Here is an 18,575-nt window from a genome sequence, read left to right on the forward strand (position 1 = left end):
TTATGCTCAATTCCTGTTTGCTGATATTAGTTGAAATTTGATATTTCACGTTCCAAAATACGCTGCTGCTGTAATATATCCCAACAAAAATTTCTAAATGTGAGCTTTTAAATGCGTTTTTCTCAAATTGGGTTTTTGCACAACTAGCTTAGAACAGCAGAATTAATATGGCGTTTTTTTATTTGCGAAATAACGTCCCAAAACTTTATCCCAAAAATAGACCTTTTTTGCTTTTTTTAGTCAATCAAAAATTGCGCTAAAACTAGTTGATCAATCACTGGCTTAACTTCATCAAAAAGAGCCTCTTGTGTAGCCGAACATACTATGAGAAAGCTAGAATCTCGAAAACATTGTGTAGATTGTATTAACTATTTCATTTCTTTTGACAGACAAAAATGGTTGTTCATACTAAAGAAAAACACCAAATTTATATTATGCTTGCAATAAACAAACGTTATCAAATTTAGATTTTTTTCTAGTTAACAACTAGTTTAGCCGAATCACTTGAATCATTTGATAGCTTGCTTTATTAACGAAGATAATTTTCATGGTTCGAATCCGAGACCATGCGAGTTTTTCTAATTTGACGCACCTAGTTCTGACTCTTTTATAGGTCTCAAGGATTTGTTTTTTTTTTCTGGAAGTCTTAAAATTTGTTCAGGCTCAAATTTAGTTTTTCGATGTTTGACTTTTGATTTTTTTTAAGTCAAGTTCATTTCTTCTGGTAAAAGGAAGACAAATTCCACTATCGAATCTAAAAATCACGAAAAACCTGATCTTGAACTTCTAATTTTGAAAATGGAATTTAGTTATCAGTTTTCCCAGCGGAATAAAAACTTTACCCAATGAACCAGTTTGCTCAAATTGGGTTAATTTTATCAAAAAAGTGCTTATTATCAATTGTTCTAGAAATTCAAAGAGGTTTGAGGCCATTTATTTTTGTTCAAAACTTTAAGGTGAGTTTTTTTTCAAAGCACATTTTTATTAGTGTGTCGTTCGTTCATTTTGTTTTTAGAAGACTTGAAAACATTTTATACTGACGTTCTAATATTTTATTATGTTTGTTTTGTATCGCAAGGGATGCGAAATTCCGCTTGGCTTCAGTGGTTGAAAACAATTTCTTAAGATTTTGCGCAGTGTTTTCTGGAAAATCTATCCTTCTTGGAGTTTGTTGGATTTCTTAAGATGCCCTTTTTGATGGCCTCTTGTGTCAGTGATTGGTTAAGTAGTTTTGCTGTAGTTCGTAATTGACTAAAAATCCAAAAAAAGTCATTTTGGGGGGGGGGTAAAATTTTGGGTAGTTTTGTCTTCATCGTTTTTCAGCTATTTTCAACCCAATTTATGATAAACCTGCTTTAATTTTCAAATTTTGTTGGTTTGGTTCGCATAAGGAAAATTAGCACTTTACAGCACTGAATTTGATTATGAGGATGAAACAAACAAATCTTGTTCTAAGCATGATTTGTCTTCTTCGTTTTTTGTGCCAAAAGTAACTCAGGTTGAGAAAAACGAGTTTTAAACTTCAAGATTTGTTCGTTTCGTCCTCATAATCAAACTCGTTTTTCACAAACTGAGTTGCTTTTAGCAGAAAAAACGAAGACAAAACTTGCTTAGAACTTCAGCACAGTTAATAGGGTGTCAAATGTTTTGTGAAATTCGGGTCCAAAATTAAACCCTAAAAATGACCCTTCTCGGTTTTTTTAGTCAATCAAAAATTACGCCAATTTTATTGGTTCAACTGCTGACAAACATGCATCAAAGTGAGCCTCTTGCATAACATTACCAAATTTAAAAAGGTTATAATCGTCTCACTTCTCTATAACTAAATTTATTCGGTTTGATAGCAGAAAATGTCAATTTTACAATTTATAGTATCTTTTTATTTAAAAACATTTTAGAGATTTTGCGCCAAAGTTTGGAGATTATGCCTTTAATATGTTGTTAGGTTAGGCATACTTTAATACACTTGTAAGCAATTGAATTAATAGTATTGGCGTAATTTTTGATTGACTAAAAAGCCAAAAATGGTCAATTTTGGAGTTAATTTTAGACCCAAAGTTCGCAAAACAAATTGCATTATGTTTTTCTGCTTAAAACCTAAGCAAGTTTTCTCCTCTTTGTTTTTTGTCTTAAGTCAACCCGTTTTGCGAAAAACGCGTTTTAAACTTCAATTTTTATTCGGTTTGTCCGGATATTTTTAAATCACCACTAGTCGCCTTAAAAAAGTTACTTTGAGTCAGCGTTGGTAGTCTAGCTTTTGAAACAGGGGCGGATTTAGGGGGAGACGTTTTTTTAAGGATTTGACCCCCTGCCGGCCCAAAGGGTTCCCCCTTTAGGCTATTTTGAGATATTCATTTTTCTTGACGGACCCTGAAATTTTTCTTAAGGCGCCTTTGGCGCGAATATATACTAATTTTGAGAGGCGAGCGCGCGCCAAAAAACGCAACTTTTTGGTTAACATTTACCAAAAAGTGCCTGAAAATGCCTTTTTTGACCTGTTTTTTGCGGCGCAGAAAATTTGACCACAACTGGGCCTTTTTATTGCTTTAGAAGAGCTCAAAAAATCAATTTGGTCGACCTAAAAAAAGTCAACAAAATTTTCGAAAGTCGTCTAGGTATCTTGTCGTCTCATTTGCATCACCCAAAATTTATATCTAAGGACTCAGGTTACCAGATTGAACCTTTGCTTGTCCGATTTTTATACCAGACGACAAAACAAAGGCAAATCGCAACCGCGTCGTTTGAAGTAGCGACCGCTTTTGCCGCTTCGCGAGATGTTTACTGCGCATGAATCGGTATTTATATCTAAAAAAAGTCTATTCTGCTGAGAAAGTTGAAGAAATTGTTATTTACACGATGCGAGATTGCCCTGTGTGGGCGTCGTTATTAATACAATTATTTAAGTATTCTTGGTGAAATAGTGCCGTTTTTTGGCTAACTGTGGGTCTGGTAAAAGGAGCATGAATTCATTAGAGTATCAAAATACGACCGTTTTTTTCCGAAAAAATGGGCTAATTTTTTGAAGGTTTGGCGAAAACTTCAACGTCAGTTCGCTATCTTAATTCTTATGCGGTTTTTTGAAAAACCTCAAAGGTAAACGAGAAATGAACGAGAGATGGCTTGAGTCGACCGAATTGTACAACTTGAGTCAACACATAAAGCAAATACATAACTTGATCAGCTCAACCCAGTTAATTGCAAGAAAAATTGTAATGTGTTAAATTTAAAAATATTATTTAATGGGTTAATAATTTTAAAAAGTCATATGAGATGACGGAAAAGTTAAAAACAATAAAACAAACAATCTCGCTAATCCAACGCAAAGTTACACAATGGTTGTCTTTTTGTTGATACAGTAGTCATTACAGACAACAAACTCGTCGTTTTTTTTTCAGAGCCCCTCGGGAAATTTGCAACAGGCTCTTGCAAAGGTGCAGTTTCGTGCAATAAGCTACAAAAAGATGAAGAAGAACAAGATGATGAACATGAAGAACAAGAAAAGGATGATGAAGAACTTAGATACATTTTATTGGCTTAGAAATCATTTGATCGGCCTTGATAATTTTTAGCTAAAATTTCTTTCTTTTTCACTTGTTTTTTTTTTAAAAAACAAAATCCATAGTTTGCGAGCCATTTTCTTAAAAATCAAAACAATGCTGTGAAATAATTCTGTCGTCCCAGATTTTAAAAATTACTCTGATAATCGACTGTAACAAAAAAATTTCGAGGAAAACTCCTGAGTAAGATGAAAAAAAAATACCTTCAAAAGACTTTCGTTTATCTTTTTTGAGATTGTTTGTTACCTTTTCGATTTATTTTTACCCAGGACGATGCTCGGTTAATAAATACAGTGGATGTGATAGGGACAAACAGCATCGTGGTGATTAAAGCTATAAATGAGATTGAAAATGTGAACAATGTGGTTTAAGAAAATGAAAAACACGAACTTTGTCTAGTGTGCCGGAAAAACATGTTTCGGAAAAAATTCATAGTAGTAAGAACGATGGACTTCGGGCTCACGAGAGATATACGAGCAAAGACTGTCTTCCGATACTTAACCCATCGTTCGATGCAAGATTTTCTCAAGATTCTCAAGATGTAACATCAGATACCCTTTATTCTTTCAAAAGTTACTTGGATATCAATTTAGTTTATAAACCGAATAAAGCGTGTCATGTACATCCTGGCGATGATTAAGGATGTTTATTAACTGTTATTTGCAAATTAATTTGTTTTGTTGTTAAGCCTGCAATTTATCGGGCAAAGCCAAATTGAGCTAACAATCAAAACATTCATGAAAAGGGGTGTCGTCTGAAAACAAAAAGCTGAACTGGGTTCAAGGTTAAAACACAATTGAACATATTGATAAAAAAAACATATCTATAGAGAATAAATTGTTGAATCACAGCTTAACTCTAAGTTGATTTTTTTTTTTGGTTTGTTTGAGTATATGAGGCAATAAATTTGATTGTACAATCAAGCCGGGAGAAAAAACGAAATATTGAGAAAAAATTTAACTAGCAAGGCATATTTGAGCTTGTTGTTGAGTTTAACACTGTTATGTTGACTTTTTTTCAGATTATTTATATTACAGTAAAAAAATTTCTATTGACATTTTTTTCTGTAGTAATTCAAGTGCCCTGCCTGTGCCCGGGCTGTATTCATTGGGTTGAGCGTTCTTGACCAACCAATGACCAAGACAGGTGTTCACTTGGAAAACAATTTGACTCAGGTTGTGATTAAGTGACCGGATTTTTTACCAATTTCTATGGCTTGGTTCGACCAAAGTGTTCAACTTGGGTCGACATATAAAAGAAATAAATAACTTTATCAGATCAATCAAATTAATTGCGAAAAAAATTTTAATGGTTAAAATTTTAGATTTTTTTATCGGATGCGCAAGCCGACGCGCGAAACTGGATATATGAAATTACCTCAAAGAACATGAACCTCAAAGAACAAGGTCGACATATAAAAGAAATAAATAACTTTATCAGATCAACCAAATTAATTGCGAAAAAAATTTTAATGGTTAAAACTTTAGATTTTTTTATCGGATGCGCAAGCCGACGCGCGAAGCTGGATATATGAAATTACCTCAAAGAACATGAACCAACTAATTCAAATTATCATTTGAAATGATAAAAAAATGGAAACAAAAAAAACTATTATCACTAATTGAACTCAAGGTTACACAGTGGTTGTCGAGTTTTCGAATCCGTGCTCGCTGTTTCGAAATAGTTAATAAAAAGGTCAATACAGAAAACGAACTCGTCGTTTTTTTTCAGAGTCCCTCGGAAAATTTGCAATAGACTCTTGCAAAACTATAGTTTCGTGATATAAGCTACAAAACGATGTAGAAGAACAAGATGAAGAAGAATGAAAAGATGGAAAAAACTTAGATAAACTTTTTTCGCTAAGAAACCAGTCGGTCGGCCTTGATGATTTTCAGCAAAAACTCTTTTTTTCACATGCCCTTGATTTGAAAATCAATTATCTTGATTTGAAAACAATCAAAATCCATGGCTTCGTAGAAATTTTTCTGAAAGACAAATTAAATTTTAAAATATTCAAATTTCCCAGATTTTAAAAGCTCTTCTGTTAGTCAACTGTAGCAAAGAAAGTTCCATAGAAAACTCCTGAGTGAATTGAAATCATTTTATCTTCCAAAGGTTTTCGTCTATCTTTTGAGAGAACTTTTGTTACCTCTTCAATTTATTTTTACCAGTGACAATGTTGGGTTAATAAGTGGAGTGGATGTGATAAAGCTATAAATGAGAACGAAACTGAGAGCATCGTTCTTCAAGAAGTTGGAAAGCACGATCTTTGGCTATTGGGCCGGGAAAAAATCTTGGGTAAAAAACATAGCAGTAAGAGCGATGGATTTTGATCTCAAGAGAAATATGCGAGCAAAGGCTGTCTTCCAGTACTTAACCCACCATACGAGGCAAGATACTCTCAAGATGTTACATTAGATACCCTTTATTTTTTCAAAGGTTACTTGAATATCAAATTAACTTGTACTTCCTGGTGAGTACTTGTACTTCCTGGTGATGATTGAGGATGTTTACGTACTGTTATGTGCAAAATCAAATATTTGTTGACAAACCTGCAATTTTTTGGGCAAGAAGCAAATTGAGAGGAAAATCAAACTCCGCTAACAATAAAAACATGTTTCGGAAATGCGAAGCAGAAATTGAGTCGACTGCGAACAGCATGGGCACGCTCTTTTCTACGAACAACTATATTGTATCTGTACTGATCCGAAATGACGAAGCATCAATCTCATAAGTTCACGTGAATGACAAAGATGAGATAGTTTCATTGAAGTTTCATGCTGTTAAAAGAAAATTGGTGCATCGTTTATTGGTGCTTTAAAGTCTTGAGGCTATGATATAAATGAAAAAATGTCGCCGAAAAACAAAATACAGAATAGGGTTCAAAGTCAACTTTTATTGATCAAACTGGAAGAAAATATATCTACAGAGAATAAACTGTTGAATCACAGCCTAAATCCTACATGATTTTTTTTTGGTTTGTTTGAGTAAATGAGACAGTAAACTTCATTGCACAATCGAGAGGGAGAAATCTAAATTTTGCGAGAAGATTTAATTAGCAAGGTATGTTTGAGTTTCTTTTTGAAATTACCGCAATTATTTTTGACTTTTTTCAGATTACTTATGTTACAGTAAAAGAAATTTTCGATTGATAATTTTTTCAGTAGTTGTTCAGATGCCCCGCCCGTGAGTTCGCGAACTGTCTTCATTCGGGTTGTGCGTTCGTGACCGGCAAACGACCAAGACATGTGTTCACTTGGAACTCAATTTTTAAATATAAAGTTAGTCCTGCCTAAGAGTTCGCGGGCAGTTTCGAATCAGGTTGTGATTACGTAACCGGCTATGACCGAGCATCAAGTAGCTTCGTTAATCTCATTTTGCTATTCTACGGAATTCTTTTCAATTAACCTAATTTCTTACTTTTCATTTTTTAAACATACTAGTAAATGTCATAAATAACTTTTTTTTAAAAAAAAGGACAATTCATATTTTATTTCAACCTAAATTTTTTCTAAAATTAGTATTTCTTCTTTTAACACTTTTTTGATGTTTTTTTTTTCGTAGGTTTTTCTTTGGTTTTCTCTAATAAGACAGAACGCTATGAGACAAAACTCGAGGCCGATGAAATCATTAAGATAAGTCAGTATTGGAGAGGGAAATTTTTTTTGTAGGATGTATATTTATTGTCAGAAAAATTAGATCAATTGCAAGTTATGTTCAGAAAATTCGATAAGACTTTTTTAGCTATAATCTCAGCTGAATTATAATTACAAAACGGACAAGATAGTAATATTTTCTTTTTTGATGGATATAAAAAGTTTGAAATTTTTTGCAAAAAAAAAAGATGCAAGCTGTGGAGAATTTCAGTAAGAAAAATTCTAAATCATACAATGCTGAGAAAAAATTTGTTGATAATAAATTGCACATTTTACTATTAGAGATTTGGAAAAAAAACAAATAAGGATTATACTTACCACAGTATACAACTACCCTAACTCTACTAAACAGACAACTTTAGAAAAATTAGCAAACTATATCTGTTCTTCTTTTTCTACTTGCTGACAATACAATGTGGTGTGAAGGGACTTCAACATCAATACTCTGTGTGAAACTAAGAAGTCAATTGATTTAATTTAAAGGTTTTTGGTCAACAAAGTTAGCTTGTTCAACCAAAAGCGACCTACCAGGAAGACGCATAACTCAAAGTCTTGCTTGCAATTTTCTCCAGTAGCCAATAGAAGCTATTTGGAATAATAAAAATTTTTATTACAAAACAGTATGCAATGAAGCGTAAACAGTAACAACAGAAATGAGTTAGATACGACAAACTTACTAAGAAAACGGCTAAAACTGAAAACATTTTGTTCGAAAATCAATTGATAGACTAATAAATACACTGACCATCGAATTTGATAAAAAAACAACAAGGAGTGTACTAAAGAGTTTTTTTTTTAAATTGACGAAACTTCAAATTAAAAATGTAGCAGCAAAAAACGGGATGATTCAAATTTTTAATAACACTGCTGGCGCCGTGGACAAAAAAATTAAAACTTTGGTACAAAATAAGTTTAAAAAATGTTTATCAAAGAAAAAAGAAAAAATAGCCAAGGCGGATAGTAAACAGTTTTTAAAAGTACTGAACAAAATCAAAGGTTAAAAAAATAAAAAATTTGGGGAAATGTCGATTAAGGAACTGAATAATTTGATGAGTTCTTCCAATAATAGGGGAGAAACTTTTTAACCGTTTAAACAATGAAAAACCCAAATTAGATCATCACAGTCAGTCACTCAATGTACCTCAAACCACTAACACTAAATAAGCAGGAAGCTTGAAAAGTCTTGGGTTTGACTAACTTAAAAATTAGTCGCGAAATGTAAAGTATAAATTCTTTTTTTCTTAAAACAGATTTTATGGGCTATAGTACTAACTCTTTCAAAAAAACTTTCAGTAAAATTTTCTCTTACTGTTTTCCCAATTTAATGAAGTTAGCAAAAGTTTTCACATTGTATAAATATGGGAAATTTTTTGATCCATCAAAAATTGGTCAACTTCTTTGCTACCATTCATTGATAAATTGTTTGAAAAACTCATGCATAACAATTTTTTAATAGGTTTAGTTTGTTCTAAAAAGATCAGTTTGACTTTTGTAACGGTGGAGTATTGGAAGGGAATTAAACAGTATTTACAACCAATCAGTAACAACTCAGTGTACGTTTGTGGACCATGTAAAGGCGTTTGACCCAGTTTAATAATATATCTTGATTTCGAAATAAAATGCGTAATGATGAGGAGATTCAATACTGCAACTAATTGAATCTAATCTCAGTAACCGCAATCAGTTTTTATTAAGTAATCAAGGGAAGTCTGATTCGTGAACAATTGCATTTGGATACCACAGTGCTCAGTCCTCGGACCGCTTTCGCTCATAAGTTCTTCAACGATATAGCAGTCAATTTAGATAGTTCAGAAACTTTTTTTTATATGATACTTCAATTAGTACAACTACAGAAAAAAAGCGTTGAAGGCACTCCATCAAAAAACTTAAAACACAACTGAAAAATGGTTAATCAATAATGAGCTTACCCTAAGCACAGATCAAACTAAGAGAGTTTATTTCCAAAAAATTAACAGGAACCAATCAAAAGTTTCTCAAGAGAAATTAAGTAATGAAATGTTTGAGTGCAGAAAAATTTTCCGCTACCATGGTTAAGTTCTGGACAAAAATTCGAATTTCGCAGATCATACAAATTTGTTGCATAAAAAACTCACAAGGTTGGATTGAGAAAAATTTTGTCAATCAAACATCTTGTCCAGATATATAAAACGTATGCAAAACCTCTTATTAATTACGATGTTTTGACATATTGATTCAAAAACAAAACAGAAATTGATGTAATAGATCAAAAATTGAAAAGTTAATTCAAAGTCCTGTTTGGAATCCGTACATATCAGTCAGTAAAAGATACTGGAGTAAAAAGAAACCGGTTTATGCAAAAGAACTGCATTTATGTGAGTTATTGAAAACATTGTCAAAAATTTTATAGAAAAAAGTCCTGTTCAATTTCGATACGTTTTTGGAAATGAAAAAAAACAGACCCAATTACAGGCTCGGAAGGTTGCAGTAGCTACGTATAACATCTCTTTAGATACAATTTTTTCAAGGCTGTGTTATAAAATACCACCCAAGCTATATACGTTAGATTTAGATAACATCTGACACTCTTCATGAACTGAACGATTTCAACCAAACTTTTTTGAAATGCCATAACATAGATAATAAAAAAACTAGCTACAAAGATATAACTTTAACCTGTCTAGGCGATTGAAGTGTATCATTTTTTTTCTCGTTGCGTTACTTTCCATTTTGCTGTGACGCACTCATTTTTTTAGCGAATTAATTCAATTGATTTTTTTGATTTAGTTAAAAATGGTAATGAGACATTTATTGTTCTCAAATCATGTTCGACTAAAATATTAACTCTTTTTTCCTCTCAGAGATACCTGAAAACGGATCTGTAAATGGTGACCACCCAGGCAGTTGTAATTTTCCTTAAGTCTCATTTTGTGAACTTTTGTCTTTTCTTTCTGAAAATGGGCTCTTTTTCCTCCCCGAACAATGCGAACAGTAATTTCACTAGTAAAAAATTGCAGGTGGGGGGGGGGAAGGAAAAAGAGCCTGAAAATGTTTTTATCATTTTTATTATAAAGAAAGTGTCAGTGTTTTGTAGGCTCTAATTGAAAAAATTTTGGATAATTTCCCACAATCAAAGCACTATTCTCTCTCGCCATCCACATTTTGAAGTTGGGAGCGTACGTGTCATTGAAGAGTTGATTTGACAAAGCGACAGCGTCTTGAAATCCGAAGGAGTACAGAATCGAAAGAGTATTGCGCAGAAGTCTTGTAGAAAATTGTAATCTTACAGTGGATAACTACCTGGAGTTGTACGTGGCCGCTTAAATTCCATGATGCTTCAATTAAGTATGAATACGCTCACAGAGCCAACCCGGCTCGGATATCCGCCCGAATTAATTTCAATCAAGTAAATGAATAAAATATTGCATCACTAGAAGCAAAATGTATCACTTTGAGATTGGACTTGCGGGAAAATGATGTAAAAAACTACAATACAAAAAATTTTGAAAGTTGATCAATTCAGATAAATAGCAGTCAAAATTTTCAGAGCGTCTCATTGGTGTAAGTTCATGTCGGATCTCTCAAGTTTTTTCAACAAATGAAAACTATAAAACAAAAATGAATTGAAAATTTACTGTGAAACGCTAATAAATATCTATTTTTGGAATAAATAAATCTGTTTTCAGAGAGTCGATAAAATTATGCGCTGGTTTCACTCACTTGTGAAAAAGAAAATGTTAAGCTTCTTTCTAAGGTTGATTCCCAATTTTTCCACGACTAAGGCCCCTGTTTTTCCATCTCTATACTTGTCCGATTCTTTCGTGAATTGGTCTACGTAAACTGAGACAAATGAGTCCATGCCATGTACTTTAATCTTATCCAAGACCGGAACGTCTTTATGCGTGTCTTTCCTGATTTCAGTTTTGAGCACCCAGCCGCTTTGTTTGCCCATTATTCTGTGGAAAAAGAACTTGACATAGGTGAACTTTCCCTTTCCTAGATCAGTTTCGCCATCGTCCCAGAAGAAGTGTCCAGAACCCTCGTTGGCTTCTATGGGCATGAAGATCTCCATGGTGAGGGAATTCTTCCGTGCGTCTGTCAAAGTGAGTTCCGGTTTCTGACTCACGAGTAAACTTCCCGCTTTGACGAACAGAGGTAGTTTAGAGAGGGGTGCCTGCACTGTGTAGTACTTGCCTCCTTGGAAAGTGTCAGATGGGTTCTCAAGAGCATACCTGGAAACAATGAGTTTGTCAAAGACACTTGCAAAACTGGGCAAACCGGATCCAAACACAACATCTTAAATAAAGTCTCTCAATGGATTTTGTTAAGTTTTAAACTTAATTGTGTGGCTCTTTTTCCTATCCCCCCTCGCACGAACATGAATTTTATTGTGCAACGAGTGGTTTTACAAGGACAGTTATGAAGACCAAATATGTTTGTCATAACCTAATTAGTCCGTATGTAAATTTTCATAACTATCTAGCAATGTGAAGAAAAATTTTCCTGTAAAATTGTGCTGGTGGGGGGGAAAGGAATAAGAGCCAATTGTGTTTGTGGGGTGTCCCAGAACTCGTGCTAGACTAATATATGATCGCAAAAAAACAGTCTTTACTGCGGTGTTCATTCCTATCCAGTTTTTCATGAGTCATAGAAGATGGTCGACTTAAGGCACTGTTTAGAATCTGAATTCTCTATTTATGGCAAAGGTATGGTTGCAAATTTTCCTATAATGATTGTGCTAAAGTTTGAAACGCCATATTCTGTTACTAATTGAATTGGTACATGTGTGATATAGATGCCCCAAGAAGTTGAAATGGTCTCCAATTTAAATTACAGAGAGCCCCCAAAGTTGTTAAATTTAAAATTTATAGGTGAAAGCAGCATATAAGTTCACATAAACCAAATGCGGTCAATTAATTTGTATGAATAAACTGAAAAACGATTAAGCGTCTCATGTTTATTATTTAATGGATGTATTTGCGTACAATTTGCTAAATGAGGGACAGCTCCCTCTAAATTACACCATTATAATAATTACGACTTCAAAAATTTCCGCCCTGAGACACTTTATTTCTTAATTATCTACCCGTAATCGGCCTTAATTAACTACCCGTAATGTAACTGCCCGAAAAAAAATTATAATTGTTATGACAATTAACATGCTGACTGCTAACCAGTAGCTGTCTTTGGGGAAGTAAGCGGACACTTGAGTTGCGCCCTCGTCTAGTACTGGGACGACCATGATTGCAGACCCCCACAGGAACTGGGTGTCTATGGGGTGGGTGTTCTCGTCCTCGATGAAGTCGAAGGCTAGAGCAGTGGACACTGTGGAACCCTCAGTGGCCGCCAGATACAGTTCCGCATATAGGTAGGGCAGGTAGCTGTATCTAAACTCAATAAACACGCCAAGGCTTATTGAATTGTCTAAGAAATGTTGCTACAAAATTATGGACAAATTTGACTATTGGCAGGAACGTACAAAAAAGACAAAACTGTCTTATTTACAGTTAGTTCCATTTTTTTAAACTTCGAACATTTCAATTTCGCCTTGCATTTTACTAACAATGGCTGAACAACAATTTTGTCTTGTATCTTTTCTAAAATGGCTGAACTGCAATTGTTTATAGGGTTATAAACGAAGACTAAAGATTAAAGTATCGAAAAAGGTCATGAAAGTGATGGTTACCTGAGAAGTGCGTAGTGCTTCATGTTCTGTATGGCATCGGAGGACCATACAGCCGGGTCCTGGTCCTTGGCGGCGATGTCGTTGTGGTTCCTGAAGAAGGTGTAGAAGGCGCCCATCTGCATCCAGCGGGTGCACAACTCCTCAGTCGTATCCTGCAGGAAGCCACAGATATCCGCACCTGAAAGGTCAATTAAAAGTTACGTCAGTACAGGGCGGTGAAATCTAGTTTTTAGGCTCGTGGGAGTGGTTTCCACTCCAACGAGGTCAAAGGAAGAAAAGGATCTAATTTGGATACTACTGCTAAAATGGATAGCACACGATCGACCATACACTTTCATAGTAATGACAGCTAGGCTTCTGATATTACTAATTCAAGCCTCTTAACCTAATACCTCTACTTAAAATGCCACTAGATCATAAATTTTAGGGGAAGTTTGGAGTTTTCAACGACCTCAGTTAAAAGAAAGTTAATTAGCATTGTCTGTAACTCTGATTGCTATATTGAAGGCAATCCAATATCTCGACCAGTCAGTTAAGGCTGAAAAAAAAACAATAGCAAAAAAGAAAATATTATTTCAAGCACTTTCGACTTGGAATGTAATTTTATATCTAATTTCAAAAATTATTATTTTAGACTGAGAATGAAAAAAAAATTAGGTGACTCTGCGTACAGAATGGCAATAAAGTTGCATGGATATGTATATGTAAGGTATGTGTATGTTAGGTAATATATATGAATATATTATGTATCTTACCAGTGAAGCTGATTCCAAACAGATTAGTGTTGATAGTCGACGCAATACTATATTTCAGGTCATCCCACGAGGCAAAATTGTCGCCAGTCCAGTGGCCCACATACCGTCCAGAGCTCATGAAGGTGCTCCTGGAAATGATCACGTTTCTTTTACCCGGGAAGATCTTTTCCAGCCCATGTTTCGTGGCTATTCCTTCTGTATGTCCGTACATATTGTGCAAATTGTAATGGATTCCAGCTTCTTGTTTTGCGGATTGGCAGATGGTTTTGGTTTGAAGAGCGCCACAAATGGAAGGTGTGTAAGGCGGGCTCTCGTATGTGTTCGAGGAGCACCCACTGGTCGATCCGTCCACGAAATTGGAAGGTTCGTTCATGTCTATCCACACTCCGTCATATGGGATCTGTGCGTGGTAGTTTTGCATCTGAGTTGTCCAGAATTCGTCAATGCGGCTGCTGGTGAAATCGGGGTAGTGGACTAGACCTAAAAAATCTTAATCATTTTTTTAGTGGTCTAGACCTGAAAAACATTCATCATGAATTGACTTGGAGCACAATTTTTACATGTTTGTATGCTTGATTGAAAAAATAGATATGTACTTTGGTAATCTAGATTAATTTCTTTGTTAATGCTTATCTAAATGAATTCAATATTCAATATAAATTATCGCAAGAGTAAAAAGTATAAACTGGGATGAGACAGTTTTTATTGATAAATCTGACAATTGATGTGCTTTATCTTTTAATGCTTATGGTTTTTTTGGTTTCGAATACATTCCCCCTTTTGGCACTCACCTGGCCACACCTGTCCCTCCAGGGGGGTGACCCCGTCAGTCTGGTTGATCCAGATGCCCATTTTGTTGCCCTGTTCCAGGGCGTCATTGGACTTCTGGTCGTAGATGCCAGGGTCCAGGATCATGATGTACTTCTGGTTGTTGTTGTGCAAATCGGCCACCAGTTGGGGCAGAGTGGAGTAGTTGCCGTGGTCATAGGTGAAGTCCATGTACTCGTCCATGTAGTCAATGTCGTTCCATTGCACCTGGTACAAATTAGACTTTTGATATAGGTTATCATTAATGTTATTATAACTGATTATTACCCTTGTTATTATTATTCTTAACAGATTATGAACCAGATTGACAATAATGCTATTAGGTCGAACATCGATCAAAAGGTTTGACTTCCAGCACCTTTCACACCACCTAGGTTTGACTTCCAGCACCTTTCACACCACCTAACCAGCACCTTTCACACTGAGAAGCGAATGAGTCACGTGGTTGGAGCCCAGCCACAACTTGTGTTGTTCTGGCCAAATTATTTATCAAAACTCATAAATTGAGACTTGCCTCTTGTGGGAATCCGACTGCTCTGGTTCTGTTCACGACCTTCCAAGTCTCTTCACTGCTTCCATACCCATATCTGCACAAGTTGAACCCTAGTGCCCAATAGGGTGGGATCTCCGGTCGACCGATGACTTTGAAGTACTGCTTGATGACGTCTTTCGGAGTCGGTCCAGTGAAGATGTAGAAGTCTAAGATCCCACCGATAGTTCGCCACGTGATCATGTTGCCTGGCTGTAAAGTCACGTCCATTGCATTGCTGAAACAAAACTATTTTTAGGTCGCCATGTATAAAAGCAGGTTTTGTTAATTTCTATGACTCTGGAAATTTGGAAATTATTTCAATAATAGTCAAATCGGATTCCAAACCCTCCTCCTCAACCTTAATAAGGTGTATCTGGTGATTTTTAAAAATTACGAATGAAATAATTTTTCACATGGTGAATCGGTGAATTGGGCTTAGAAAAATCAAAATTAAAATTTGTTTCTAATTCTGGAGTATAATAAGTCGACATGTTACCTTTGACAAAAACCAAATCCAACTCATAAGAACAGAAAACAACAAAAAAACAAGGAACAAACCCCATAAAAAGATTGCAAAACAAACAAAACTTTGATCATAATATAATTTTCCGATCTTTCACACCTGTTCACAACTGTTCACACCTGTTCATGAGGACAACTCCGTGTGCGTTTCCACTGTCCTCGTACAACATATACATGGGATGGGACCCGTACTCATTACACCCAGTGTTTAGTGGTTGATCACGCGCCCAAAGGGCGACCCGCTTGCCCGCCGTCATGTTGTACATCAAGGGTCCCCGATGCTCCCCGATTCCGTAGAGTTTTGAGCCTGATTCCGTGAATGACATTTGGAGAAATTGGTCTGCAACAATGAAGTTGTCGGGAACGGACTTGAGGAGCGTGTCGCCACCGTTTCGTCTTTGGATTCGAATTTGGTACGCGCTTCCCTCGTTGACTGTCGCGATGTAATCAGGGGTTCCGTCGTACGCGTAGTTTCCGTCCACAGGACGCTCCACTAGACGTTGCGGGATCTCATATCTCGTGTTCTGTGGGTCGTAAATCTTAACCCTAATTCGGCTTTCGGTTTCGTACGAAATTGCAGTTCGGATAGTTTTGATGTCGTTTTTCATCCAACTCGGTTCTCGCCGTGTGGCGTCAACGTACATGTATGTTTTGTTGACGGTGGTCATTTTGCCCATTTGGTATCCGGTCTGCTGGTATGTTCCGGAGTAGTAGCAATAGGGAACATTAAAGTAGTCGGAGGCAGGCTGCCAGCAGCAGCCCCGGTCAATGCAGTCTTGCTCGTTTGATCCAGTGTCAGGAAAACAATCTAACCTGGAAAATTTATTCAATTAATATAAATTGAAGTCAGAAGAGAAAAATTCAAGGATATTGATTTTCAAGAAAAGTTTTAACTAAGGATAGGGAGCGAAAATGAACATGAGTCAATCTGTAGGTTTTAATTCAAAAATTCAGTTGATTTTAATTTGCATGCGTCTCAAAAAGATGCAATGAAAAAAATATACTAGCAATCATCTACAAGCAATTTTAACTGTTTCGAATGGATTATGAAAATTAACGAATAATCCTCTTTTCCACTGCGTTCTTAAGAAATCATATTTTCACAAAAAAACCGCTGATAGCCAAAAGTGACAAGAAATTGACATTAAAGTTAGATTTTGCTGTTTAAATTGACTCTAAAAACAGACTTGACATTCAAAAGAAGTCATAATTCTTTTTTGATTGAAAAATATTCTATTTGATCAAAGTTTTCTTTTGTTTTTTTTAGAGATATGACTTACCTATTGTAGTCAGGGATACTGTCACAAGTAGATTCAATCTTCTTGAACTGCTGCTTGTACCACGTCTGCTTCAGCTGAGACCAGTCCCATCTATTAGCAGTCACACCTTCACTCGATCCACACATCAGGACCAGAACAACAGCCCATGCTGCCAGAAGATTCAAGCCGCACTCACCCGGCTGCCAAAATAACCCACGGGTCATTTTACCCAACAGTTGAGCCAGGTGCTAACAAATCCTATTTAGTAGTATTGTACTAGGTTATGGGTAATATAATGTCCGAGCGTTCCAAAGCAAGTTATTAACAAGTTATTAAATAGAGTATTCAGTTAAGTCGAAGAGAAAATTATGACAAGAATGAATGTTGGGTTGTAAGTTGCAATTTCACCGCGGGTTAATATTTACCAGAAGAAAGTCAAATCAACAGGAAACACAATCTGATTGGCTGGAAGTGAACCCACCCACAGAAGGCATAAAGTCACGCGCGAAGGTTCAATAATTAAGTAAATGTCAAAGCACAACCGAACTTACTATCAAACAATCCAAGCTGGATTACTGTTGTTTCGGCTTGATTACCTGACCTATCGTTCGTTTAGTTGCTCAAGGTCACAAACACCTTTGAAATGATTTTTCTTAATCATAATCTAACGAATCTCTAAATTACTAAGGACAAAGTTATTGATTTCGAAGTGAATAGATCATTCAAAACAAACCAAAAGGAAAATCGCGAGACGTTCTCAAACTCAGATGTTGTGACCAGCTGACTTTTCACACTTCAGGTTCCAGCTCCATGTCTATAAATGGAACTGTCTTTGAGGAAATGACTCAGTTAATAAAAACGTACCAAACTGTGCAAGACTTTTGCAATATTGGAGAGAGAAGTTTTCCTTAAAGGGAAGTCAACCACTGTATTTGTGGTCCCTCTTTTCAGTCGTCTTTCCCTAGAAAGTTTAAATTTAGAACTAATATTTGTTTAATTAATCCACGGGATAGTATAAACTCAGGTTCATAGGTTCAGCGAACAAGTAGAAGTTCATGAAAGTCAGTCCTGCTTGTAAAAATTGTCTGAACGTTAGATACGTTTCAACGAACTGATTTTTATTGCAAAGAAGATGTCATGCATTCTACGTTTAATATCAGCACAAAGAGGTTGAGGGGAAAGCTCTGCTTAGGTTCCTGATCCCTTCGCTGACCATTTTTTCCTCCTTTCGGTACTATTTTGCATTATACATTTTTGCTTGACCAACCTTCAGATTTGGCGTCAACACACAACAATTAAGTAGTTTTTGTTTGAGGCGTGCAAGGATATTCTGATATTGTTACATCATCTTTTGGATCAGACTATGACAGCTTTTTAAATCATAACAAGACTGCTATTATCAGGGCAAAGCCATGAATGTTCCGACTGTTTTTTTTTAATCACCCCCCCACATACCATATAAAGTACAAAGTGATAGATTTCGTTTCTTGTAACAAATCAATTATGGAGAATAAGCTTCCTTCAACCAATTTGGAAAAATTTCTAAGACTGATTAAATCTCTGCTAATGCGTTAATAGCGCTAAGTATATCGCGTGTTAATTATCCCAAATTGGCCAAAATGGCAGTCTTTAAACACAGGTTAAACATCTTTTCAAGTTAAAGCTCAGGACAACAATATCTTTGAATGATAAAAAAAAATTCTGTCAAAAATGGCTAGTTAAAAAGTCGAAACTTGTCTGGAAAAAAACCCACCCCGAGCTTAAATATGCCGCTATTTTCGTTACGAAAGTCGGAACAACA

The 18,575-nt window shown here is 35.5% G+C and overlaps 1 protein-coding gene across 1 annotated transcript; it reads right to left on the reverse strand.

Annotated features, from left to right (window-relative positions):
- Window positions 1-10,798: 10,798 nt before the first annotated feature.
- LOC134851360 (lysosomal alpha-glucosidase-like) lies at window positions 10,799-17,701 on the reverse strand. Its single transcript, XM_063867410.1, has 8 exons — window positions 16,796-17,701; window positions 15,636-16,328; window positions 14,976-15,228; window positions 14,425-14,668; window positions 13,634-14,113; window positions 12,879-13,056; window positions 12,367-12,579; window positions 10,799-11,424 (listed from the first exon to the last, which is right to left on the reverse strand). Exons 1-8 carry the CDS (start codon window positions 16,996-16,998, stop codon window positions 10,905-10,907), a joined length of 2,784 nt encoding a protein of 927 aa, XP_063723480.1. The 5' UTR covers window positions 16,999-17,701; the 3' UTR covers window positions 10,799-10,904.
- Between the last annotated feature and the right edge of the window lie 874 nt (window positions 17,702-18,575).

Source organism: Symsagittifera roscoffensis, chromosome 7 (genome assembly GCF_963678635.1).
Source record: "Symsagittifera roscoffensis chromosome 7, txSymRosc1.1, whole genome shotgun sequence".
Lineage (NCBI taxonomy): Eukaryota > Metazoa > Xenacoelomorpha > Acoela > Convolutidae > Symsagittifera > Symsagittifera roscoffensis.

Coding starts and splice junctions, on each gene's coding strand:
- LOC134851360 (XM_063867410.1), bottom strand. CDS start 16,998: ATGACCCGTGGGTTATTTTGGCAGCCGGGTGAGTGCGGCTTGAATCTT. Junction 14,669..14,975: donor CAGTCGGATTCCCACAAGAG/GCAAGTCTCAAT, acceptor AATTTGTACCAG/GTGCAATGGAACGACATTGA. Junction 14,114..14,424: donor GGAGGGACAGGTGTGGCCAG/GTGAGTGCCAAA, acceptor AAGATTTTTTAG/GTCTAGTCCACTACCCCGAT.